Source organism: Dendropsophus ebraccatus, chromosome 9 (genome assembly GCF_027789765.1).
Source record: "Dendropsophus ebraccatus isolate aDenEbr1 chromosome 9, aDenEbr1.pat, whole genome shotgun sequence".
NCBI classification, from domain to species: domain Eukaryota; kingdom Metazoa; phylum Chordata; class Amphibia; order Anura; family Hylidae; genus Dendropsophus; species Dendropsophus ebraccatus.
This window is the reverse complement of record NC_091462.1, coordinates 65,763,836-65,790,510: the sequence shown is the minus strand read 5'-3', so window position 1 is coordinate 65,790,510 and position 26,675 is coordinate 65,763,836. Positions and strand designations below refer to the sequence as shown.

The 26,675-nt window shown below is 46.8% G+C and overlaps 1 protein-coding gene across 3 annotated transcripts in view; it reads left to right on the top strand.

Moving 5' to 3' along the window:
• Positions 1-26,675, top strand: part of ANKRD44 (ankyrin repeat domain 44) — a 552,838-nt gene that overhangs the window by 165,162 nt on the left and 361,001 nt on the right. For all 3 annotated transcript variants that reach the window (XR_011364562.1, XM_069983563.1, XM_069983562.1), the window contains exons 6-7: positions 10,456-10,543; positions 14,433-14,575. Coding sequence is in view for 2 of the 3 variants with exons in the window: in XM_069983563.1 (XP_069839664.1) it covers positions 10,456-10,543; positions 14,433-14,575 (231 nt within the window). In the remaining variant the exon portion in view is untranslated. The remainder of the gene's footprint in view (positions 1-10,455; positions 10,544-14,432; positions 14,576-26,675) is intronic.

The following is a 26,675-nucleotide window of genomic DNA, read 5'->3' as shown; positions in this document are numbered from 1 at the left end:
GTAAGAGCCCGGGGTGGGGTAGCCCCGCACACCACGACTGATCGCTGGCCCGGTTCTCTGACAGCTGTCCGGACCCCTCTCAGGTCAGAATAAGATTCTCCTGCCCTGATTGTATCCCCGATGCTAAATCCACCCATCACCTCCTCTGTCACCCCCTCACTATCTTTACAGTCCCACGTCTCCTATCATACATCCACCCATGTAGTCAGATACCTCCAGCCATGTAGTCAGATACCTCTACCCATGTAGTCAGATACCTTCGCCCATATAGTCAGAAACCTCCCCATGTAGTCAGATACCTCCCCGATGTAGTCAGATACCTCCACATGTAGTCAGATACCTCCCCCATGTAGTCAGATACCTCCCCCATCTAGTCAGATACCTCCCCCATCTAGTCAGATACCTCCCCCATCTAGTCAGATACCTCCCCCATCTAGTCAGATACCTCCCCCATATAGTCAGATACCTCCCCATGTAGCCAGATACCTCCTCATGTAGTCAGATACCTCCCCCATGTAGTCAGATACCTCCCCCATGTAGTCAGATACCTCCTCCATGTAGTCAGATACCTCCCCCATGTAGTCAGATACCTCCCCCATGTAGTCAGATAACTCCCCCATGTAGTCAGATAACTCCCCCATGTAGTCAGATACCTCGACCCATGTAGTCAGATACCTCCCCCATGTAGTCAGATACCTCCCCCATGTAGTCAGATACCTCCCCATGTAGTCAGATACCTCCCCATGTAGTCAGATACCTCCCCCATATAGTAATAATGCCCCCTGCCCTGCCCCCAAAGTAATGTCCACCATTCTACTCCCTTCCCCTCCTGCCTCAACACACACACAAAAAAATTCACACTCACATAATCAGGGCATGGAGCGGGTCTTACTTTCTCCAGCCTCTGAACCACGAGGAGATCAAGGGGAGAGTAAGGTCTGAGGGGGAAAAGAAGGAGAGAGGAAGATAGAGGAGGTGAAGGGGGGAGAGAAAGAAAGAGGAGGTCAAAGGGGGAGAGGAACATAGAGAAGGTCAAGGGGGGGGGAAGAGAGGAGGTGAAGGGGGAGAGGAAGAGAGAAGAGGTGAAGGGGGAGAGAGGAAGAGAGAGGAGGTGAAGGGGGAGAGAAAGAGAGAAGAGGTGAAGGGGGAGAGAGGAAGAGAGAGGAGGTGAAGGGGGAGAGAGGAAGAGAGAGGAGGTGAAGGGGGAGAGGGAAAGAGAGGAGGTGAAGGGGGAGAGGAAGGGAGAGGAGATGAAGGGGGAGAGGAGGAGATGGTGGAGAGAGGGGGTGATGTGATGGGGGCACAGAAGAGGTGATGCGGGGTCAGAGGAGGTGATAGGGGTGAGAGGAGGTGATGGGGGTGAGAGGAGGTGATGGAGCATAGAGGAGGTGGTGGGGGCACAAAGGAAGTGATGGGGGCACAGAGGAGGTGATGAGGGCTGAGAGGAGGTGAGGGAGGCTGAGAGGAGGTGAGGCGGTGACAGAGAAGGTGAGAGGAGGTGATGGGGGTGACATGAGGAGAGAGGAGGTGATGGGGGTGACAGAGGAGGTGAGAGGGGGTGGCAGGGGGTGACAGAGGAGGTGACGGGGTGACAGAGGAGTTGACGGTGTGATAGAGGAGGTGACGGGGTGATAGAGGAGGTGATGGGGATGACAGAGGAGGTTAGGGGGGGGGGCAGAGGAGGTGAGAAGAAGCGATGGGGGTGACAGAGGAGGTGAAAGGTGGTGAGGGGGTGACAGAGGAGGTGAGAGGAGGTAATGGGGTGACAGAGGTGGTGAGAGAAGGTGATGGGGTGACAGAGGAGGTAAGGGGGTTACAGAGGAGGTGAGGGGGGTGGATTTAGCATCAGGGATACAATCGGGGCAGGAGAATCCTATTCCAACCAGAGAGGGGTCCAGACAGCTGTCAGAGAACCAGGCCGGCGATGAGTCGTGGTGCGCGGGGCAACCCCGCCCCGGGCTCTTACAGGAGTGGGATGTGGACCGGAAGATGGGGCAGCCCCCGCCGCCTCTGTTTCTACCTGGTGACCTTGGGGCTGCCCCGTCTCCCGTTCCACATCCGACTCCTGTAAGAGCCCGGGGTGGGGTAGCCCCGCACACCACGACTCATCGCTGGCCCGGTTCTCTGACAGCTGTCCGGACCCCTCTCAGGTCAGAATAGGATTCTCCTGCCCTTATTGTATCCCCGATGCTAAATCCACCCATCACCTCCTCTGTCACCCCCTCACTATCTTTACAGTCCCACGTCTCCTATCATACATCCACCCATGTAGTCAGATACCTCCAGCCATGTAGTCAGATACCTCCACCCATGTAGTCAGATACCTCTACCCATGTAGTCAGATACCTTCGCCCATATAGTCAGAAACCTCTCCATGTAGTCAGATACCTCCCCGATGTAGTCAGATACCTCCACATGTAGTCAGATACCTCCACATGTAGTCAGATACCTCCCCCATGTAGTCAGATACCTCCCCCATGTAGTCAGATACCTCCCCCATCTAGTCAGATACCTCCCCCATCTAGTCAGATACCTCCCCATGTAGCCAGATACCTCCTCATGTAGTCAGATACCTCCCCCATGTAGTCAGATACCTCCCCCATGTAGTCAGATACCTCCCCCATGTAGTCAGATACCTCCCCCATGTAGTCAGATAACTCCCCCATGTAGTCAGATAACTCCCCCATGTAGTCAGATACCTCGACCCATGTAGTCAGATACCTCGACCCATGTAGTCAGATACCTCGACCCATGTAGTCAGATACCTCGACCCATGTAGTCAGATACCTCCCCCATGTAGTCAGATACCTCCCCATGTAGTCAGATACCTCCCCATGTAGTCAGATACCTCCCCATGTAGTCAGATACCTCCCCCATATAGTAATAATGCCCCCTGCCCCCAAAGTAATGTCCACCATTCTATTCCCTTCCCCTCCTGCCCCAACACACACACACAAAAATTCATACTCACATAATCAGGCAATGGAGCGGGTCTTACTTTCTCCAGCCTCTGAACCATGAGGAGATCAAGGGGAGAGTAAGGTCTGAGGGGAAAAAGAAGGAGAGAGGAAGATAGAGGAGGTAAAGGGGGGAGAGAAAGAAAGAGGAGGTCAAAGGGGTAGAGGAACATACAGAAGGTCAAGGGGGGGGGGAAGAGAGGAGGTGAAGGGGGGAGAGGAAAACAGAGGAGGTGAAGGGGGAGAGGAAGAGAGAAGAGGTGAAGGGGGAGAGAGGAAGAGAGAGGATGTGAAGGGGGAGAGAGGAGGTGAAGGGGGAGAGGAAGAGAGAAGAGGTGAAGGGGGAGAGAGGAAGAGAGAGGAGGTGAAGGGGGAGAGGGAAAGAGAGGAGGTGAAGGGGGAGAGGAAGGGAGAGGAGATGAAGGGGGAGAGGAGGAGATGGTGGAGAGAGGGGGTGATGTGATGGGGGCACAGAAGAGGAGATGCGGGGTCAGATGAGGTGATAGGGGTGAGAGGAGGTGATGGGGGTGAGAGGAGGTGATGGAGCACAGAGGAGGTGGTGGGGGCACAAAAGAAGTGATGGGGGCACAGAGGAGGTGATGAGGGCTGAGAGGAGGTGAGGGGGGCTGAGAGGAGGTGAGGCGGTGACAGAGAAGGTGAGAGGAGGTGATGGGGGTGACAGAGAAGGTGAGAGGAGGTGATGGGGGTGACATGAGGAGAGAGGAGGTGATGGGGGTGACAGAGGAGGTGAGAGGGGGTGACAGGAGGTGAGAGGAGGTGACGGAGTGACAGAGGAGTTGACGGTGTGATAGAGGAGGTGACGGGGTGATAGAGGAGGTGATGGGGTGACAGAGGAGGTTAGGGTGGGGGCAGAGGAGGTGAGAAGAAGCGATGGGGGTGACAGAGGAGGTGAAAGGTGGTGAGGGGGTGACAGAGGAGGTGAGAGGAGGTAATGGGGTGACAGAGGTGGTGAGAGAAGGTGAAGGGGTGACAGAGGAGGTAAGGGGGTGACAGAGGAGGTGAGGGGGGTGGATTTAGCATCGGGGATACAATCGGGGCAGGAGAATCCTATTCCGACCAGAGAGGGGTCCAGACAGCTGTCAGAGAACCAGGCCGGCGATGAGTCGTGGTGCGCGGGGCAACCCCGCCCCGGGCTCTTACAGGAGTGGGATGTGGACCGGAAGATGGGGCAGCCCCCGCCGCCTCTGTTTCTACCTGGTGACCTTGGGGCTACACCGTCTCCCGTTCCACATCCGACTCCTGTAAGAGCCCGGGGTGGGGTAGCCCCGCACACCACGACTGATCGCTGGCCCGGTTCTCTGACAGCTGTCCGGACCCCTCTCAGGTCAGAATAAGATTCTCCTGCCCTGATTGTATCCCCGATGCTAAATCCACCCATCACCTCCTCTGTCACCCCCTCACTATCTTTACAGTCCCACGTCTCCTATCATACATCCACCCATGTAGTCAGATACCTCCAGCCATGTAGTCAGATACCTCTACCCATGTAGTCAGATACCTTCGCCCATATAGTCAGAAACCTCCCCATGTAGTCAGATACCTCCCCGATGTAGTCAGATACCTCCACATGTAGTCAGATACCTCCCCCATGTAGTCAGATACCTCCCCCATCTAGTCAGATACCTCCCCCATCTAGTCAGATACCTCCCCCATCTAGTCAGATACCTCCCCCATCTAGTCAGATACCTCCCCCATATAGTCAGATACCTCCCCATGTAGCCAGATACCTCCTCATGTAGTCAGATACCTCCCCCATGTAGTCAGATACCTCCCCCATGTAGTCAGATACCTCCCCCATGTAGTCAGATACCTCCCCCATGTAGTCAGATACCTCCCCCATGTAGTCAGATAACTCCCCCATGTAGTCAGATAACTCCCCCATGTAGTCAGATACCTCGACCCATGTAGTCAGATACCTCGACCCATGTAGTCAGATACCTCCCCCATGTAGTCAGATACCTCCCCCATGTAGTCAGATACCTCCCCCATGTAGTCAGATACCTCCCCATGTAGTCAGATACCTCCCCATGTAGTCAGATACCTCCCCCATATAGTAATAATGCCCCCTGCCCTGCCCCCAAAGTAATGTCCACCATTCTACTCCCTTCCCCTCCTGCCTCAACACACACACAAAAAAATTCACACTCACATAATCAGGGCATGGAGCGGGTCTTACTTTCTCCAGCCTCTGAACCACGAGGAGATCAAGGGGAGAGTAAGGTCTGAGGGGGAAAAGAAGGAGAGAGGAAGATAGAGGAGGTGAAGGGGGGAGAGAAAGAAAGAGGAGGTCAAAGGGGGAGAGGAACATAGAGAAGGTCAAGGGGGGGGGAAGAGAGGAGGTGAAGGGGGAGAGGAAGAGAGAAGAGGTGAAGGGGGAGAGAGGAAGAGAGAGGAGGTGAAGGGGGAGAGAAAGAGAGAAGAGGTGAAGGGGGAGAGAGGAAGAGAGAGGAGGTGAAGGGGGAGAGAGGAAGAGAGAGGAGGTGAAGGGGGAGAGGGAAAGAGAGGAGGTGAAGGGGGAGAGGAAGGGAGAGGAGATGAAGGGGGAGAGGAGGAGATGGTGGAGAGAGGGGGTGATGTGATGGGGGCACAGAAGAGGTGATGCGGGGTCAGAGGAGGTGATAGGGGTGAGAGGAGGTGATGGGGGTGAGAGGAGGTGATGGAGCATAGAGGAGGTGGTGGGGGCACAAAGGAAGTGATGGGGGCACCGAGGAGGTGATGAGGGCTGAGAGGAGGTGAGGGAGGCTGAGAGGAGGTGAGGCGGTGACAGAGAAGGTGAGAGGAGGTGATGGGGGTGACAGAGAAGGTGAGAGGAGGTGATGGGGGTGACATGAGGAGAGAGGAGGTGATGGGGGTGACAGAGGAGGTGAGAGGGGGTGACAGGAGGTGAGAGGAGTTGACGGTGTGATAGAGGAGGTGACGGGGTGATAGAGGAGGTGATGGGGATGACAGAGGAGGTTAGGGGGGGGGCAGAGGAGGTGAGAAGAAGCGATGGGGGTGACAGAGGAGGTGAAAGGTGGTGAGGGGGTGACAGAGGAGGTGAGAGGAGGTGATGGGGTGACAGAGGAGGTGAGAGGAGGTGATGGGGTGACAGAGGAGGTAAGGGGGTGACAGAGGAGGTGAGGGGGGTGGATTTAGCATCAGGGATACAATCGGGGCAGGAGAATCCTATTCCAACCAGAGAGGGGTCCAGACAGCTGTCAGAGAACCAGGCCGGCGATGAGTCGTGGTGCGCGGGGCAACCCCGCCCCGGGCTCTTACAGGAGTGGGATGTGGACCGGAAGATGGGGCAGCCCCCGCCGCCTCTGTTTCTACCTGGTGACCTTGGGGCTACACCGTCTCCCGTTCCACATCCGACTCCTGTAAGAGCCCGGGGTGGGGTAGCCCCGCACACCACGACTGATCGCTGGCCCGGTTCTCTGACAGCTGTCCGGACCCCTCTCAGGTCAGAATAAGATTCTCCTGCCCTGATTGTATCCCCGATGCTAAATCCACCCATCACCTCCTCTGTCACCCCCTCACTATCTTTACAGTCCCACGTCTCCTATCATACATCCACCCATGTAGTCAGATACCTCCAGCCATGTAGTCAGATACCTCTACCCATGTAGTCAGATACCTTCGCCCATATAGTCAGAAACCTCCCCATGTAGTCAGATACCTCCCCGATGTAGTCAGATACCTCCACATGTAGTCAGATACCTCCCCATGTAGTCAGATACCTCCCCCATCTAGTCAGATACCTCCCCCATCTAGTCAGATACCTCCCCCATCTAGTCAGATACCTCCCCCATCTAGTCAGATACCTCCCCCATATAGTCAGATACCTCCCCATGTAGCCAGATACCTCCTCATGTAGTCAGATACCTCCCCCATGTAGTCAGATACCTCCCCCATGTAGTCAGATACCTCCCCCATGTAGTCAGATACCTCCCCCATGTAGTCAGATACCTCCCCCATGTAGTCAGATAACACCCCCATGTAGTCAGATAACTCCCCCATGTAGTCAGATACCTCGACCCATGTAGTCAGATACCTCGACCCATGTAGTCAGATACCTCCCCCATGTAGTCAGATACCTCCCCCATGTAGTCAGATACCTCCCCATGTAGTCAGATACCTCCCCATGTAGTCAGATACCTCCCCATGTAGTCAGATACCTCCCCCATATAGTAATAATGCCCCCTGCCCCCAAAGTAATGTCCACCATTCTATTCCCTTCCCCTCCTGCCCCAACACACACACACAAAAATTCATACTCACATAATCAGGGCATGGAGCGGGTCTTACTTTCTCCAGCCTCTGAACCATGAGGAGATCAAGGGGAGAGTAAGGTCTGAGGGGAAAAAGAAGGAGAGAGGAAGATAGAGGAGGTAAAGGGGGGAGAGAAAGAAAGAGGAGGTCAAAGGGGTAGAGGAACATACAGAAGGTCAAGGGGGGGGGGGGGAAGAGAGGAGGTGAAGGGGGGAGAGGAAAACAGAGGAGGTGAAGGGGGAGAGGAAGAGAGAAGAGGTGAAGGGGGAGAGAGGAAGAGAGAGGATGTGAAGGGGGAGAGAGGAGGTGAAGGGGGAGAGGAAGAGAGAAGAGGTGAAGGGGGAGAGAGGAAGAGAGAGGAGGTGAAGGGGGAGAGAGGAAGAGAGAGGAGGTGAAGGGGGAGAGGGAAAGAGAGGAGGTGAAGGGGGAGAGGAAAGGAGAGGAGATGAAGGGGGAGAGGAGGAGATGGTGGAGAGAGGGGGTGATGTGATGGGGGCACAGAAGAGGTGATGCGGGGTCAGATGAGGTGATAGGGGTGAGAGGAGGTGATGGGGGTGAGAGGAGGTGATGGAGCACAGAGGAGGTGGTGGGGGCACAAAGGAAGTGATGGGGGCACAGAGGAGGTGATGAGGGCTGAGAGGAGGTGAGGGGGGCTGAGAGGAGGTGAGGCGGTGACAGAGAAGGTGAGAGGAGGTGATGGGGGTGACATGAGGAGAGAGGAGGTGATGGGGGTGACAGAGGAGGTGAGAGGAGGTGACGGGGTGACAGAGGAGTTGACGGTGTGATAGAGGAGGTGACGGGGTGATAGAGGAGGTGATGGGGTGACAGAGGAGGTTAGGGTGGGGGCAGAGGAGGTGAGAAGAAGCGATGGGGGTGACAGAGGAGGTGAAAGGTGGTGAGGGGGTGACAGAGGAGGTGAGAGGAGGTAATGGGGTGACAGAGGTGGTGAGAGAAGGTGATGGGGTGACAGAGGAGGTGAGGGGGGTGGATTTAGCATCGGGGATACAATCGGGGCAGGAGAATCCTATTCCGACCAGAGAGGGGTCCAGACAGCTGTCAGAGAACCAGGCCGGCGATGAGTCGTGGTGCACGGGGCAACCCCGCCCCGGGCTCTTACAGGAGTGGGATGTGGACCAGAAGATGGGGCAGCCCCTGCCGCCTCTGTTTCTACCTGGTGACCTTGGGGCTGCCCCGTCTCCCGTTCCACATCCGACTCCTGTAAGAGCCCGGGGTGGGGTAGCCCCGCACACCACGACTCATCGCTGGCCCGGTTCTCTGACAGCTGTCCGGACCACTCTCAGGTCAGAATAAGATTCTCCTGCCCTGATTGTATCCCCGATGCTAAATCCACCCATCACCTCCTCTGTCACCCCCTCACTATCTTGCTGCCGACCGGGATATCGATGCCGCTGCTCCCGGATACAGCAGCCGCAGGGGGACAGCGTGTAGCAGACGCTGCTGGTGCCCTGTTCCCACTGATCACCCTGACTCTCTCCATCTTCCTCCCCAGAACGCTGGTGAGCTGCTGCTGGGGGAAAGAAGGAGAGCGCTGCCGCGGTGACTGATGCCGGGACATTGCTGAATGATAGCAGTGTCCCGACACCCAAAGTTTATTTTTTTTCCCCTCCCGCGTACCCCCTCAACCTGCAATGCATACCCCCTGTGGTACGCGTACTGCAGGTTGAGAAACACTGCTCTAGGCCACATCACATTTACTCAGTTTCTGCAGATTAAGAGATCATTTTTACCCTAACCAAAGCACCAGCGCATTTTAGGCATCAGGCGCACCTGGAAGGACTTACCCTCATCAAAGTATGCATCAATTAAAAATTTAGCATCTTTTTTTTTTATAAACTTATAAATGGTTTATATAGAGCTAATGATTGGACAATTAAAATTCATAACTCTACTGACCCTATCTAGGGCTTGCATTAATGGTAATTGTAGGTGAGAGAATTGCTGCTTCATGAAGACGCAAGTTCATTTGCAACCTACAATTATTGGAGAATTCAATGTATCTATCTGTCTATCTATCTATCTATCTATCTATCTATCTATCTATCTATCTATATACATATATGAAGCAAGAAAGTCCTGCAGCACTCCTCAAATGTATAATAAAGATGGATGCCAAGCGGTCAGCACAAAGGACCAACAGTGCTTGAAGTAGAAAAAAAGTAGAAAACCGCAGCACTCTAAAAAATATGATGTTTATTCCACGTCGTATTTTTTTGACTGCTGCGGTTTTCTTCTAATGTGAGGCTGTATAGCTAGAGGAATAACCAGTAGGGATAGGGAGATTGTGATCCCAGTGTATAGAGCTTTAGTGGGGGGTCATCCAGTATTAAGGCAGTATTACACAGCCCCATGAATAATATAATCGAGCGCCAGTCTGCTAGATCAGCGCTTGTTTATTGCGCCTACTACAAGACTCCACCATTGTTGCAAGGTCCATGCAGCCCTTGCCTAGTATAAGTTCATATATACCTGACCACGCTCCCCACTGCTTCTGCCCGCTCTCCAGTACCTTCCTGTCTTCTGCTTAGTCCCACAGCTGCCGCAAGTACTGCTGATCCGGCCTCTGATGTGATAGGCCACTCCGCGGCCAGTGGCTAAGCGGCCTGTCACTTCAAAGGGGGCTCTGCTATTCCACCGACAGCTGCACACAGTAGGGGGGGAGACAACCTTTAAAAGTATGAAAGACCTAAATAATGTTTAGCAGGGATGTGTTTTTTAATAAGAAACAAGAACAAGGGTTCAGAATCTGAGGTTGGTTTGGGAAAAGATTAGAAGCAATATGAGAAAATATTAATTTACTAGAAGAATAGTAGATTCTTGGAACAAACTTCCGGCATATGAATTTAAATTTGCCTTGTCTACCCTTGGATAATAATTAAAGGGGTTATCCAGCGCTACAAAAACATGGCCACTTTTCCCCCTACTGTTGTCTCCAGTTCAGGTGTGGTTTGCAATTAAGCTCCATTTACTTCAGTAGAACGGAGTTTCAAAACCCCACCCAAACTGGAGACAACAGTAGGGGGAAAGTGGCCATGTTTTTGTAGTGCTGGATAACCCCTTTAAGGAAATAATATAAGGGCAGACAAGATAGACCAGGTGGTCTCTCTGCTAACAATCTTCTAGGTTTTTATATACTATCACCAATACAAGTTGTGTAAAAAAAAAAAATCATGTGAAAATCATGATAATGGAGACTTAACCTTTTCAGATGGTTAACCTGCTCATTGTTAAAGGAGCAAATATAAATGCATTTGACAAAAAGGACAGACGAGCTCTACACTGGGCAGCATATGCAGGTAAGAAATACTGCTTGAATCCCCTTGGACAATGTCTAAGTTTTCAAAATGATCTATATAACTATTGGTTTATTCTCTGTTAAGGCTTGTTTAACCCCTTCAGGACCACGTGAATTTTCATTTTTGTGCTTTCGTTTTTCCTACTCGCGTTTAAAAGGCCGTAGCACTTTGCACTTCCTTTCTTTCACCTACAGACGCACACGAACCCTTATGACATGTTATCTATGTTCCTCAAGTCAGTATGATTACAATGATATTTAACATGTGTAACTTATATTTTATTTGATGGCTTTTAAAAGATTAAAACCTTTTTGAAAATCTAAATGCTCCTTAAAATTGCTCTATGACATGCCTATAATTTTTTTATCCTTTGGTCTATGGAGCTGGTTGAGGTGTAATTTTTTGCGCCATGATCTTCTATATACATAGCATTAATCTTCCATTGAGATCAATGCTGCGTACATAATAGAGCACCGATCCATTAGATTGGTGCTCTGTTGGTCTGGTCTGCTGCATACCAGATCAACAGAATACAGAGCCGAGATCAGCATCATAGAGACATGTTAAAACTTTTATCAGTCCGGGTGTAAGTGTGCGGAACTGTTCCGGTCGGGAGGTAGAGACCCACTGCAGCACATCCACTCTCCACTCTGAATAAGTCAGACTTATAATGGGCTCCTATGGAGCCCGACTATCTCCCCACTCTGTTTTTTGATCGGTACAGATCTGAACACTCAGATCCCACTCAGACCCAGACTGATCAAAACTTCTGACGTGTCAAAAGTTTTTTTTTATAATGACAGGTACACTTTGAAGGCGGTATCTGAAGAGCAGAAAAGGTCCTCCTCCTTTTGGGCTTGGCTTCTTCCCTCGGCCAATTTTTTGTCTGTTTGTTCCATTAATCTTTCTGCCTGGCTTTGCTGTGTGCCATTGGTTGCCAGTATATATTAACGGACGAATTATACATAATACACACTATTATACATAATGCTCCACTATTATGTATTTTATGCTTTGCATCTGTGCCCATGTGCATAACTCTAGACCCAAACGTACACTTCTGCTGTACATCCATTACTTGTTCGTGAATCGATCACAATAATTTTTTTTATGTTCGTGTTCTGGATCCAAACTGAACATTGGGATGTTCACTCATTACTATTTATAAGCACAGATAGGATGAGGGAGAAAGTGGAGCACTGGAGAGCTGAAGAGGTATGACCTAGAGGTATAACTCCTTTAATGTAATGAAAAATGTGAAGATAGCACATCATTAAGGTTTTCTGATTTTATGTTTTTAAAATGTTACCTCTATTTAAAGGCAATCTGTCAGCTGCAATTCACATTCAAAAATGTTAAAACTTTTAAGACAGTGGTTATGGGGTAGACAACTGGTACCTTTGAAATATCTATTAGCAATTCTAGAATTTAGAAAAATGCTTTTAATATATAGTAAGAAGAATCAAGCTGTAACACCTCCTTACTCCGCCCTCCCATACATGACCCTGCTTTTGACTCAGCTTCCAGGTGTCAATCAAGCAGGGAAGGGAGAGGAGGGTGAGACATTCCAGCTAGCAGCTATTCAGGAGCTTAGAAAAGCCTTGTTGTCTCCTTGTACCAAAAAATAAAAGCATTTCTCTACATCATGGAAGCAAAGCTGGATATATGAAAAGTACAATTTTTTCCTTGTCCAAACAACAATCTAAATTGTTAGCAGTTTGGAATGTTAATTACAGATTCACTTTAATTCAATTTTTCATGTTTTATACCGAATTGTAATTTTTTTCCCAAGCCCAGACTAATTGGTAGAATGTCTCCCATACACAGTATACAAAGAGAAGAGGAGATCCTGCTCCACTATAGTCTGTAGCACACACTCTAGCTATAATATGTAGAACATTATACAGCTTTACTGGGCAGTATAGTTGGGAATTCAGCACTAGGGGAGAACGTAAATGCACTAGATGCTCCAGTCGTTATCTCCACCGCCCCCTCCAGTCTCCATAGGCTTCTATAGTCACTTGCTGTAACCAGGGCTGTGGAGTCCATAAGCTGCGGCTTCGACTCCGACACCGACTCAGACTCCTGATTTTTATCAGGACTGACTGCTGCTCCCGGCTCCTGCTCCTTTATAAATGGCCAGTCCTATACAAGGGGAGTTATTTATCACACTGGCTCAGCGGCTTCTTCATAATGTTCTACATGATCCTGGGGCGACTTCTGAGGAAAAGAGGAATGATATAAAGCAGATTTTCCTTTGTGTGCAGTGGATGCAGCCGGTCTCCAGCCTCCATGTCCTAAACTACTCACAACTAGATTAGATGGAGCAGGTGGTCTTTTCCTGCTGACAGTCTTCTATATTTCTAACTAAATATTCACCATACCTTAAGAAACACTGCTAAGAATGCCAGATACCTGTAATATAGAGGTCAGCCATAGTGATATACAGGGGGTCACACATAGTGATATAGAGGTCACACAGTGATATAGAAGGTCACTGTGGGGGCACGCAATAGCACGCGCGCACACACACACACACACACACACAGCCTGCTGCAGCCATAGCATACACACACACCAACACAGCCTGCTGCAGCCATAGCGCACACACACACAGCTTGCTGCAGCCATAGCGCACACCACACACACATACGGCTTGCTGCGGCCATAGCACCGATACGCACACCCTGCTGCAGCCATAGCACACACACAGCCTGCTGCAGCCATAGCGCGCACACACACAGCCTGCTGTGGCCATAGCACACACAACCTACTGCAGCCATAGCACGCGCACACATACACACACACACACACACACAACTGCAGCCATAGAACACTGAAGAAAAACACAATCTTCTCCCAGAGAGAAAACACTACACTAAGGACAGAGGTTACTGCTACACTATTTATGTCTTCTTCTCCTCCTCCTCCTCTATATTACACAGGAAATCTTCATATTACACTGCTGCTCATATACAGTCATCCAGCATCCAGGAAGAGAACAGCATAGATCTCCCCCCACACAATGGACTCTTCCAGCTCATATATATTCATGAGCAAAACTTGTAAAATTCATTTCAAAATTCAATTCTACATTTTTTAAAGATTTTTTTAAAGCTGGAGTCGGAGTGGGTACATTTTTTTCCAACTCCAACTCCGACTTCAGCCAAAATTAGCTCAGACTCCGACTTCACAGCCCTGATCAGTGCAGGAGGAAGAGACTGAGGGTAAAGAGGTAATTCTGATTTTGAGTGAGAAGGAGGCATTTTTCTTTAATAAAATATGTTACAAAGGGGCTTTTCTTCATTTGTACTATTGTTTTTAAAATCAAATGGTATATTGTTTTAAAATTAAAAAATTAGAATTTTCTTTTTAATATAGTTGGTTTGGCAGTTCCTTTCCATGTGCAAAATCTTTCCTTGCTGTATATGGTAACATTCTTGTTTATTATCTTTATTATAAAGTAAATAGGCATATTTTTTACATAAACCCCTTTCATAGGACCTTACTTTTGCCTATTGGCAGGGGTATTATATTAATTACTTTTATATACCTTCAACTCTGTAATGGTGCTTCCTTAAATCCACCTCTCCTAGAATGCCCCCTTTGTGTCTCCACTAACTCATAATGCCCCATAGTGCCCCTACTCAGCAATGGTAGCCCTTAGTGGCAGTTATGGTGTCCCCGCTCATATATTGTGGCCAAAAAAACCCCACCCCATTCTGTTCAACTGCATCTGCATCCAGAGGACTCAGATGCATTTGAATGTGGCGTTTGTCAAGAGATCCAAAGCTTGTGATGTCCCTGTGTACCAATAGGGTAATTCAATTGTGAAACACCACAAGGTATACAACACTGCATACAAAAGATTCTATGTGTTTTTCTACAGGTCACCTTGAAGTTGTGACATTATTAATAAATTGCGGAGCTGACGTTACTTGTAAAGATAAGAAAGGTTACACACCATTACATGCTGCTACAGCAAATGGGCAAATCCACATTGTTAAACATCTTCTTAATATAAGTGATGAAGTAAGTACTGTGATCATTTTTAATTCATTTGTTATTACTTGTATTACTTGTTATTTGTCCATATACAGCGCAATTGATATCATGTTTACTGAACATATCAAAATAAAAAGAAAATTTACATTTAGGTTTTTAATTTTAATCTACAAAATTAAAAACCTAAATGTAAATGTGCAATATTTATGGAATAGCCACAAGGTTTGCCCTTGATGTCTGATGGATGCAGGCCCCACCTTTCAGACCCCCACCTATATCCAGAACAAGGTTTCTCCACCCCCTCGCCAGTTGCTGAGATGGCTGTTGGCCACCACATCCAGATGGAGAATGAATAGAGAGATAGCTGTGTAACTGCCATAAAGTGACCATTATTGGAAAGGACTTAGAAAGCCGGTGGCTACCAACTTCTATTCCACTCTTCTTTTACTTTTCATGTTGACACAAGGGTCAACTACAATAGAAGAACAGATTAGTTGGCTCAGAGTCAAGAAGCTGATTGTCTTTGACCCAAACAGTGGTAGACTGTTGTGCATCATGTAAAAAAAATAGAGTATTAAAACAAGGCAAAGGGAGTGGACCCACTATGCTACCTAACTAGCTTAGAGCCATGCTTAGAAGTGGAGTCCAAGTACTCCCTAGGTTTTTACCCTCTATCTTGCTCCGGGATGAGGAAGCTGGATTTAGTTACTAGTATGTACTATAGGTTGGTACTGTTGTGGGCAGCAGCTGGCAGAGCAGACCAGAAGAAAAAGTGAAAGGCATCAAACAGGTCAAACGAAGCGAGTTAGGGTACAGGTATAGGTTGAAGGCAGGCAGCAAGACAGTATAGCCAGAAACAAATAATTTTCAATCTGGATCATTCACAGAAGAGTCTGTACTCATACGTGCCACCGGTCTCGAACGTCCGTTGTACGTACTTTTCACCTGTCTTTCTGGTATGTCCCGGCCCCACTGATGGATTGCCTGCTCAGTCAGTTAGTGACTACAGCTGTGGCCAGCTCTAGTCACTGATTGGCTAAGCAGGAAATCAATCAGCTGGGTGGCTCCACTACTACCAACTCTCGGCCTTGATGGGCCAAAATTATCTCTGATGAGGGCAACCGCTGATCGCTAAAACATGTTAGATGTTTGACCTGCATGAACTACGGCAACTACTACAGTGACGTCACTGCTACTCCATGGAAAACCTTTGGATTACTCACTGCACGCCGAGAGTTCATAGTAGTGGAGCCACCGGCCAGGGCCCGCTCCCAACCCGACACCTCAACACCTACAACTACTAAAAAGATGCAGAAGAATCGAGGATACTATACTACATCATAAAACTACCAGGTATTCAGTAGTATAGCTATATATTACTAAGAAAATTTAAACTGCTTGAACGGACCATTGTTACAATAGTTACTGAGTACTATTTACTCACTTAAGATGTATTATGTAAATATTTTTACAGCACAGTATCTCTCAGGAAACTTCTTTTCCATCATTTAAGCATACACTGTAGCGCTTTAAGTGTACACACATATTTTTGGCATACAATAAATGTCCCCCATAGTATTTAAATAACATTTAATAAGCGTTAATTAGCACTATTTTGATGCCAATTGTGCAGCTACTGTAAAATTGGAAAACATTCCACAATTTTGACACAATTGTGGCGTGACCATAGCCAAAGACAGACGGTTGATAAATCATGTCTTGCCAGCTGCTGCCTATCAATATCAACCTAAAAATTGCATGCATTTATGAAACACATGCAGTTTTTGAAAACTGCATGTTTTTTTTTATGCTTTTTTTTGCAGTTCTCAAATGCATATATGGGAACACAGCCTTATACATAAAATGGCTTTATTGCCTTATAAAACCATAAAGTGATTTATGTAGTTAAGTACAGACCAATATTACACAGAAGCCTAACACCTGTCAAATTCTAGTTACAACAGCCAGGATTGCATTAATAGCAACTGCACTACCCAAGAATGAAAGCAAAGGGGGACATTGTCACCCCATTGCTGGGATAAGATACAAAGAACGCCAGGACTCGAAGTATGTTTCTGATTCTATCATATAAAAGAACTATGTCATCTTATAATATCACTGGTTCTGATTTTATATGCCCAGTCAGCAAGATTGTGCTTGTTTCCAAAGCATTTACAAGGTTCAATTAAAGGGGTACTTCAGAGACTCAAAAAAAAAAAAAACTAATTAAAATATATTAAATAAATAAATAAATACAGTGGTACCTTAGTTCTCAAACTGCTTGGAATTCAAACAGTATTTTCAAGAAAAGTTTGCTTCGGTTCTCAAACTCCTGCTTGGTTCTCAAACACTTTTCAGACACCTAGTCTTGAAGTACAGTAATACTGCGGTATTTGAACGAAAATTTACCTGAAAGTAACGTTCAGAATTCAAACTTTGCTCGTTATCTGAACGTTTTTGTGAGCGTGGATGGTGGGTTGTACCTAGTAAGTTTAGCACTGGTGAGGCCTCAAACAGTACAGTACTCTATAATGTTGAAGTTCATTTACAGTGGTAGTACAGTCAGTGCACCACCATCTCCCATACTTTTGAGTGCTGGGACAGGGGGACCCTATACAGTAAGGGATGAGTGAGGAGTAAGTGACTACTGTACTATGATTGCTGGTTTTGTTTAATGTTTCTTGTTTATAATGTCCTGTACAGTATTGTGCTGTTCTGTAATGTACTACATGGATTAAACTGGGCACTTTTCAATTTAATAAATTAGGTAATTATTGGAGGGTGGTAGAACTAATTAAACACATTTACATTATTTCCTATGGGAAAACACTGCTTGGCTCTCAAACTGCCTTTTAGAACCAATTAAGTTCGAGAGCGGGGTGAACTCATCTAACATGGCTCTTGCGCCTATTCTGCTGTAGGACAGACTACCGCGGCTCAAGGCAGCTTAATCACCCACAAAGGGAAGGAAGATCTAGAGGAGGTGAGGGGCTCTTGATGCTTGATCTGTTCGGCACATGGGAGCAGTGAGAGCAGTGATAGAAAGTCAATGACGCACCGAAGATATGCAGGCTCATGACAGCGTGGCTGGAAGGAAGGAAGGTCAGAAGGTAGCTGGGCAGCTAGGAGGAAGTGTGGTGTCCCACCACGGGTGTTACTGGTCTATACACCCCTCGCAAAAGCCTGTACTCTAAGTAAAAGTGGTAATGAAGTTTTGCCACTAGATGTCACTACTATTTGTATATGTACTTGTATATTGCACAGCTGTAATAAACAAGGGGTTATTGTTTGTTGCGCACCAATAAGAGCGCTTTTCTGTTCTCCACCTATCTCTATTCTACTTTCTTTCTCTACACTTTCTTCACCACTCACAGGAGGTATTACACACCCTGTAGCAATTTGTCACAAGGGGAAGAGGAAGGGTTAGTGAGTCTTAGTTAGGTCTTGCTAGAGAGAGGATGCACAACAAAACAGTCCCTGCTGTAGTTCAGCTGGGCACTGGTCTGCCAGGTCCCCTGTAAGGGACAGAAGAACAAGTTCAGTGTCGTCTAGCCTGGAGTGTGGTAGTTGACGCACACACATGGAATATGCAGAGACTTTCTTCCTAAAAGCAACTACTACTTAGCCTTATTATGCAGTGTTAGGCTGGGTTCACACACAGTATATTTCAGGCAGTATTTGGTCCTCATGTCAGGTCCTTATAGCAACCAAAACCAGGAGTGGATTGAAAGCACAGAAAGGCTATGTTTACATAATGTTGTAATTGAGTGGATGGCCGTCATTTAATGGCAAATATGTGCTGTTATTTTAAAACAATGGCTGTATTGAAATAATGGCAGTTATTTACTGTTATATGGCAGCCATCCACTCAATTTCAACATTATGTGAACAGAGCCTTTCTGTGTTTTTAATCCACTTCTGGTTTTGGTTGCTATAAGGACCTGACATGAGGACCAAATAGTGCCTGAAATATACTGTGTGTGAACCCAGCCTCAAACTACTCAGGAGGGGACAAGTCAGAGATCACCCCAACCCAGGCCGTGATAATTTCTAACAGTGCAGGACAGTATCCTGAAACAAATGGAACTGTTCTGGATAGAGCAAATTGCTACAAGCCTACGTACTCTATCTTGCAGCGCAAGTGTAAACAGGTAAACAAGCTTGTGTCACCCTAGGAGGACGGGTCACCACACTGTACGGCAACAGATGGTACAGAGACAACAAAGGTCAAAACACGGGCACAAGTAGTCTTTTATTCTCAAGTACCCTTCAGTATATTACTTCATCTAAAGTTTCGGCAGAGCACACTTCTACCCTGGGTTGGGACTCCTCTCTACTACTCTAAACTCACTCTACTTCTCAGCACGCAACCAAGTCAGCACAGCTCCTCTGCTCTAAAAGCTCTTAACGCAGATTGTGTCTAGTTAAGTCAGAAGTCTATTATCAGCTACTGTATTAAGTATTCCTGAAGTAAAGAAGATTTTATTTATGGTAACAGGATTTTATTGTTCCAGCACCTACATAGTAGTTACACCCTCCTTGGATCATCTCTTCTTTGTAAGGGTGGCGGTACCGACAGTGCGAGTAAGTCATAACTCCACTCCGGACCACCGTGATAAGTACCCAAGGGACCTCCTCACAGCCCGGCAGGTCACCGACCACAGGGGAAAGAGTGCCTGAAGTATTGTTTGAACTAAATCTGCTGCTGCGATAATACTCCAACAATGTCCTAGACTGAAAGAGTGTGGAACATTGCTTGAGCTGAACCTGCGGTTGATGTAGTATTCTAATAATATTCCAGATTGAAAGTGTGTGTAGTACTGATTGAATTGAACCTGCTGTTGCTGTAGTACTCCAATAATATCTCAGATTAAAAGTGTGTATAGCACTGCTTGAATTAAACCTGCCGGTGCTGTTATACTCCAGTAATATCCTAGATTGGAAGTGTGTGTAGCAGTGCTTGAACTGAACCTTCCACTGCTGTATTACTCTAACAATTTTCTAGCTTGAAGTGTGTGTAGCGCTGGATAACCCTTTAAGCCCTCACTTCAAACGAATATGAAAGATATGTTCATGAAATTATCAGAGGAGATCTCTAATATTGGGACAGGCACAGACCATATAGAGACTAAACTATCTGAACTCACTATAGCTCATAATGAATTGGTTGAGACTAGAGATGAGCGAACATGCTCGTCCGAGCTTGGTACTCAACGAGTATTAGGGTACTCGAGGAAATCTCATCATCCGTTTCCTGTAAGTTTGGTGCGCTATTTCTCAGCCAATAAACATGCAGGAGACTCTTTGGTACATCCTGCGATCATGTGGGACCCATACATGTCGATAGCAGCGATTGGTTGGCCAGATCAGATGACCCTGCCATATAAAACTCGGCGCCGGCAGTACTCGCTTCAGACGCATTCTGTAAGAGATCAGGGACAGAGCTGCTGCTGTCAGTGTAGGATTTAGCGTTCCAGTAGGCAGGGAATACTAGCAATACAAACAAACAGCCCTTTTCAGGGCTTAAAAGCGTTTTTTATATAGTGCTATTACAGACTGCTGGCTGGGACTTGCAGTGCTGCTACCACGATTTCACCAGCACAATGTGTTGAGTGTGTATAGTTCACACCAATACCAGATTAAACCGTCCAGCCCCCCTAAACTAGTGGGCACTACACTGTATTGCTGGGATTTGTAGCATACAACTACTTCAATGCTGATTTTAAAGGGGGTGTCAGAGTGTGTATAAGGCCCTGCACTGTCTGACCTAGTTTTGCCCTTGCCTCCATGTTGGCTACTGCTGGGCCTTAACTGGCATCCATGTTGACTACTGCTGGGCCTTTACTGGCGTCCCTAATTTAGCATCCTTGTGTTGTCCATTTCGTACCAATAAATTTGTGGTCCATATGCCTACCTCTGGCATCCATGTTGACTACTGGTGTGCTTGCCCTTGCCTCCTTTTTGCTGGGCCTTAATTGGCATCCATGTTGACTACTGCTGGGACTTAACTGGCATCCATTTTGATTACTGCTGGGCCTTTACTGGCGTCCCTAATTTAGCATCCTTGTGTTGTCCATTTCGTACCAGATAATTTGTGGTCCATATGCCTACCTCTGGCATCCATGTTGACTACTGGTGTGCCTGCCCTTGCCTCCTTTTTGCTGGGCCTTCACTGGCATCCATTTTGACTACTGCTGCGCCTTTACTTGCATCAATGTTGACTACTGCTGGGCCTGCCCTTGCCTCCTTTTTGCTGGGCCTTAACTGGCATCCATGTTGACTACTGGTGTGCCTGCCCTTGCCTCCTTTTTGCTGGGCCTTTACTGGCATCCATGTTGACTACTGGTGTGCCTGCCCTTGCCTCCTTGTTGGCTACTGCTGGACCTAAACTGGCATCCCGGGTTCGTGTGTAATTAGCAGTGAGCTTGGTTGCGTGTGACAAGGGGCGGAACCTGTTGGCGGCTCTGCAACTCGGCAGCCTCACACATGTACCATGCCTGGCCCACGTCTTCAACCTACTATTGCCGCGGTTCCTTAAAACTTATCCCAATGTGGCTGACTTGCTCGCCAAGGTGCACCGCATCTGTGCGCATTTCCTCAAGTCAACCAGTTAAACTAACCTTAACTGCTACAGTCAAATTCAAAGTCAAATTCAAACACCAAACAATGGTGGAGGGAGAAGTGTGGAGTCACATGATGCAGGGAATGTTACCCCAATTGCTAGAGTCAAATTCATAGTCAAATTCAATTTACCTTCCTTGTCTTGTCCATTTCGAACCATATTATCTGTGGATGTCCTCTTATCTTAGGGATGTCTTCTGCTATCCTTTCACCAGTACCTTCTACCTTTTTTGGATGTTGTAGCCGTTTTGAAGGCAGGATTGACCAGGCCTTTTACCGGTAGCATCTATCCTTCCTTGGATGTTGTAGTAGCCTTTTTGAAGGCGGGATTGACCGGGCCTTTCAACAGTACCGTCTACCTTCCTTGGATGTTGTAGCCTTTTCGAAGGCAGGATTGACCAGGTCTTTTTAATAGACACTTGCCCTCTCTTAGAGACTCTTAAAAGGATTGAAAGTGTGTTCATTTGTTCAAATAAAATTCTGGGGCCTCTTAAGAAGACTGCATTGTTATTCTTAGTCCCTACCTCCAACGATATGCCTCTCACACACAACTGCATGTGGGTGTGAGGCTAAATCTAGCCATAATTGTATTGTCCATCTTGGTCTGGATCTGTGGTGTCAGGCTAAGTTTTTGGGTGGTCCAAATGCTACCAGTGTTTGAATGGTTCCATGTGTTCTCACTGCCATGCTGTGTCAGGCCTAATTTTTGGGAGGCTCACTTGCTACCTCATTTTTAATGGTTCTCTGTGTCCTCATTGCCATGCTCTGACGTCACACTACGTCTGCAGAGGAGCAGGACTGGTTGCCGGGGGCCTGCTGATCGCGCCCCGCCAACCAGCCAGCTATTTTTATTTATTTTTTTTTACTCTTACTCTACTGTGTCAGGCCTACTTTTTGTGAGGTTCCACGCCTGCCTCATCTAAAGGCCGGTAATGACCACTTTATGTTTTTTTATTTTCTATCCCTCCAATTTTAAAATCAAATCGACTTCAATTCATGTGCAATTTTGCAGGGCTGTCTGGTCATCAATTGTATCTCCAAGATACACGCCACTGTTCAAAGGAACAGACAGTGATAATAGTGGATCCTAATTTAGCATCCTTGTGTTGTCCATTTTGTACCAGACAATCTGTGGATGTCAACTTGCGGGTGTTCTCTGCTGTCCTTTCATTTTTTTAGCTCGGGGGCCTCTTAAGAAGACTATCGTTATTCTTCATCCCAACCCCCAAAGAGATGCCTCTCACGCACAACTGCATGAGGATGTGAGGCTAAATCTAGCCATAACCCGGCTAGATTATGCACCTTCTACCTTCCTTGAATGTTTTAGCCATTTTGAAGGCAGGATTGACTAGGCCTTTTACCAGTAGCTTCTTTCCTTCCTTGGATGTTGTAGTAGCCTTTTTAAAGGCAGGATTGACCAGGCCTTTTACCAGTAGCTTCTTTCCTTCCTTGGATGTTGTAGTAGCCTTTTTGAAGGCAGGATTGACCAGGCCTTTTACCAGTAGCTTCTTTCCTTCCTTGGATGTTGTAGTAGCCTTTTTGAAGGCAGGATTGACCAGGCCTTTTACCAGTACCCTCTTTCCTTCCTTGGATGTTGTTGTAGCCTTTTTGAAGGCAGGATTGACCAGGCCTTTTACCAGTAGCTTCTTTCCTTCCTTGGATGTTGTAGTAGCCTTTTTGAAGGCAGGATTGACCAGGTCTTTTTAATACACAGGCTAACGCACTTGCCGTCTCTTAGAGACTCTTTAAAGGATTGAAAGTGTATTCGTTCAAATTAAGAAGACTGTATTGTTCTCTGTGTCCTCACTGCCATGCTCTGACGTCACACTACGTCTGCGGAGGAGCGGGACTGGTTGCCGGGGGCCCGCTGATCGCGCCCCCGCCAACCAGCCAGCTGTTTTATTTTATTTTTTTGGTCTAGCCGTGGCCGGGGCCTCACCACCCCCGGTCGAGAGGCATCAAGTGTACCCTTGATGGTGAGTGGTGACTGACAGCTGTCCTAGCCTGTTAGCTGTCAGCACCCGGGTTCATGTCGACTACATATCCCAGCCCCTGGACAAGTTCAAGGCAATGCTGTGTCTGGCCTAATTTTTGGGAGGCTCAGTTGCTTCCTCACTCACTTGTAATGGTTCTCTGTGTGTTCAATGCCCTGCTGTGTCTGGCCTAATTTTTGGGAGGCTCACTTGCTTCCTCACTCACTTGTAATGGTTCTCTGTGTGTTCAATGCCCTGCAGTGTCTGGCCTAATTTTGGGGAGGCTCAGTTGCTTCCTCACTCACTTGTAATGGTTCTCTGTGTGTTCAATGCCATGCTGTGTCTGGCCTAATTTTGGGGAGGCTAACTGGCTACCGCTTCTATCTTGTTCACTCTGTCCTCACCATCATGCTGTGTCAGGCTGAATTTTTCGGTGGTTCATGATATGCTACCTCTGTTTTAATGGTTCCCCGTGTTCTCAAATTCCAGGGCCTCTTAAGAAGATTGTATTGTTCTAAGTGTCCTCACTGCCTGACGTCACACTACGTCTGTGGAGGAGCGGCACTGGTTGCCGGGGGCCCGCCGATCGCGCCCCCGCCAACCAGCCAGCTGTTTTATTTGATGTTTTTGGTCTAGCCGTGGCCGGGGCCTCACCACCCTCGGTCGAGAGGCATCAAGTGTACCCTTGATGTTGAGTGGTGACTGACAGCTGGCCTAGCCAGTTAGCTCTCAGCACCCGGGTTCGCATCCACTAAATATCCCAGCCTCTGGACTCACTCCAATTTTTGGGTGGGCTCACTTGCTTCCTCACTCACTTTTAATGATTCTTTGTGTGCACAATACCCTGCAGTGTCTGGCCTAATTTTTGGGAGGCTCACTTGCTTCCTCATGCACTTTTAATTGTTCTCTGTGTGCTCACTGCCATGATAGGTCTGGTATAATTTTGGGGAGGCTGACTGGCTACCGCTTCTACCTTGTTCACTCTATCATCACCGCCATGCTGTGTCAGGCAAAATTTTGGGGTGTTTCATCATATGCTACCTCTGTTTTTAATGGTTCCTTGTGTTCTCACTGCCATGCTGTGTCAGGCTGAGTTTTTGGGTGGTCCATATGCCTACCTCTGTTTTAACCAGGCTGTTGCACAGAATTAGGCATAATGGTGCAATTAGGCAGCCTCAAAGGCATGCATACATGCTGCCCCTGCTGTTTCCTGTCCATTTCCATTGTGTTTCCATCAATTTCTGAGGTTGACAGGTTTTCACACGACCTTCCCTCTACCGAACTTGAGTCTCCTGCAAAAAAGTCTCCCATTGACTTCAATGGGGTTTGGTACTCGAAACTAGCACTCGAGTATCTGGAGATATTCTTTTCGAGTAACGAACACCCGAGCATTTTACTGCTTGCTCATCACTACCTACTACACATCCAGAAAATTTTAGGGCAATATCATTATTAAATTCAGATATTAAAATATACGTTTCGGACTTATCTTCCTTTATGCCTTAATTAGTGCATTTTGATCAGGTGGGATTAATTAAAGGAAGTCAGTCCTTAGATGGTACAAGAAGAATTATAGATGTGATGTCAGAAGCCCAATTTAGATGAACGCCTTCTCTGCTCCTCTCCTTGTATGCAGAGAACAGTTAATTTGGATATTTCTCAGAATAATATTGCAAAAGTTTTTTTTTTTTCCTGCTAATATATGTTCTATTATGGCCTTATATAACTCTCCATCAGCCCAGGTTTATTCAGATAACTGTTTATCTAGATTTTTTTTTTAAATAATTACACCTGATAAGGCTGTCCATTGTCCCTGTTATTGTTTGACTTAGTCATGGAACCTTTAGCCCAGAGTATCAGGGAAGCCCCTTATATAACAGGGATTAAAATTGGAGGTTGTGAACACAAGATCGGATTATTTGCCAATAATATATTAATTTTGTCTAATCCATAACAGTCTCGCAGTTTTGGAATGAATAGATTTTAAAACATGTCATATTATAAGTTAAACTCTACAAAGTGCACAGCCTTAGATATGGGATTACCAAGCAAGGTTAAAACAAGTTTGCAAGCTAAGTATCCTTTCACATGGCTTCCCACAGGCATAAAATATCTTGGTATATTTTTGTGCTTTCCAGTTTCTTAAATTCAACAATCTACAATGCACTTGTGAACACCATTGAAACAGATAATCAAAATTTTTCAAGATTCCCAACTTCTTCTTCCTCAGATTATCTACATGTTTCAAAATATAGCGCTGTATATCCATACGGTTAAAATCGATCCAAAAACTGCTTATCTCAGTTATTTGGAAAAATAAAAAAAGCAAGAGTGGCGACAGAATTAATGTACTGTATACAACGGTGGAAACAGGAGGTATGGGATGCCCAAATATTTAAATTATAATAAGGCAGCTATGTTGAAACAATGTAGATTTTGGTGGATGCAAGACAATACCAAACAGTGGGTCCACATAGAGTTTGAAGTGACAAAAAGATATCAGCTCTTGTCATCTTTATGGCTATTTAACTACAATTTACAGCAAGATATTATGAAATTATATCCAACTATTGAAAATGGTTTAAGAATCTGGAAAAAATTGTAGAGCTCACAACTACCAGTGTGTCCTTGTCTACATGCATTGTCCCTACAAATAATATATGCTAATGTGGTAGATATAAATCTTACATTATGAATGAATAAAAGGTATCTGTAAAGTGGGGGATATACTTATAAACAATCTCTTAGATAGATACATTTGAAAATATTTTGAAAAAATTTTAATTACCAAATTCAGAATTTTTCAAATACTTAAGGGTGCACCACTATTTAAATACTCTAACATTATTTAAGAGCCATTGGTGCTATCCGAAACAGCACCAATCGCCATTAGTGTCTGGGGTGGGTCGTGATGGGCCAGCCAGTATTTTTTATTTTCACAGCACATGTTCTACATATGTGCCCGTCACCAGTGGGGTCCATATGCTCACTGCACCCCTTGTTAGATTCCTTGAGGGGTGTAGTTTCCAGAATATGGTCACTTGTGAGGAGTTCCCACTGTCCTGGAGGCACAGGAGCTTTGTAAATGTGATATGGCCTCCATCCTCCATTCCAGCCTCTAAATGGCGCTCTGTTCCTTTGGTGGCTTGTCCTGTGCCCATATGGCACATTATGTCCACATGTGGGGCATTTTTGTACTCAGGGGAAATTACCCTACACGTTTTGTGTTCATTTTCTTTTTTAACACCTTGTGGAAATGAAAAAAATCAAAGCTAGACCAACATTTACTGTAAAAAATTTTTACACTAAACCATTGATTTTGTCTTTATTTTTTTTATTTTCACGAGGGGTTAGAAGATAAAAAAAAACACAAAATGTGTAGAGCAATTTCCCCTGAGTACGAAAATATCCCACATGTGGACATAAAGCGCCTTGTGGCTGCAGGGTAAGCTTCCAAAGGGAAGGAGCGCCATTTGGCTTTTGGAGGCTGGATTTTGCTGGAATGGATTTTGAGGGCCTTGTTGCATTTAAAA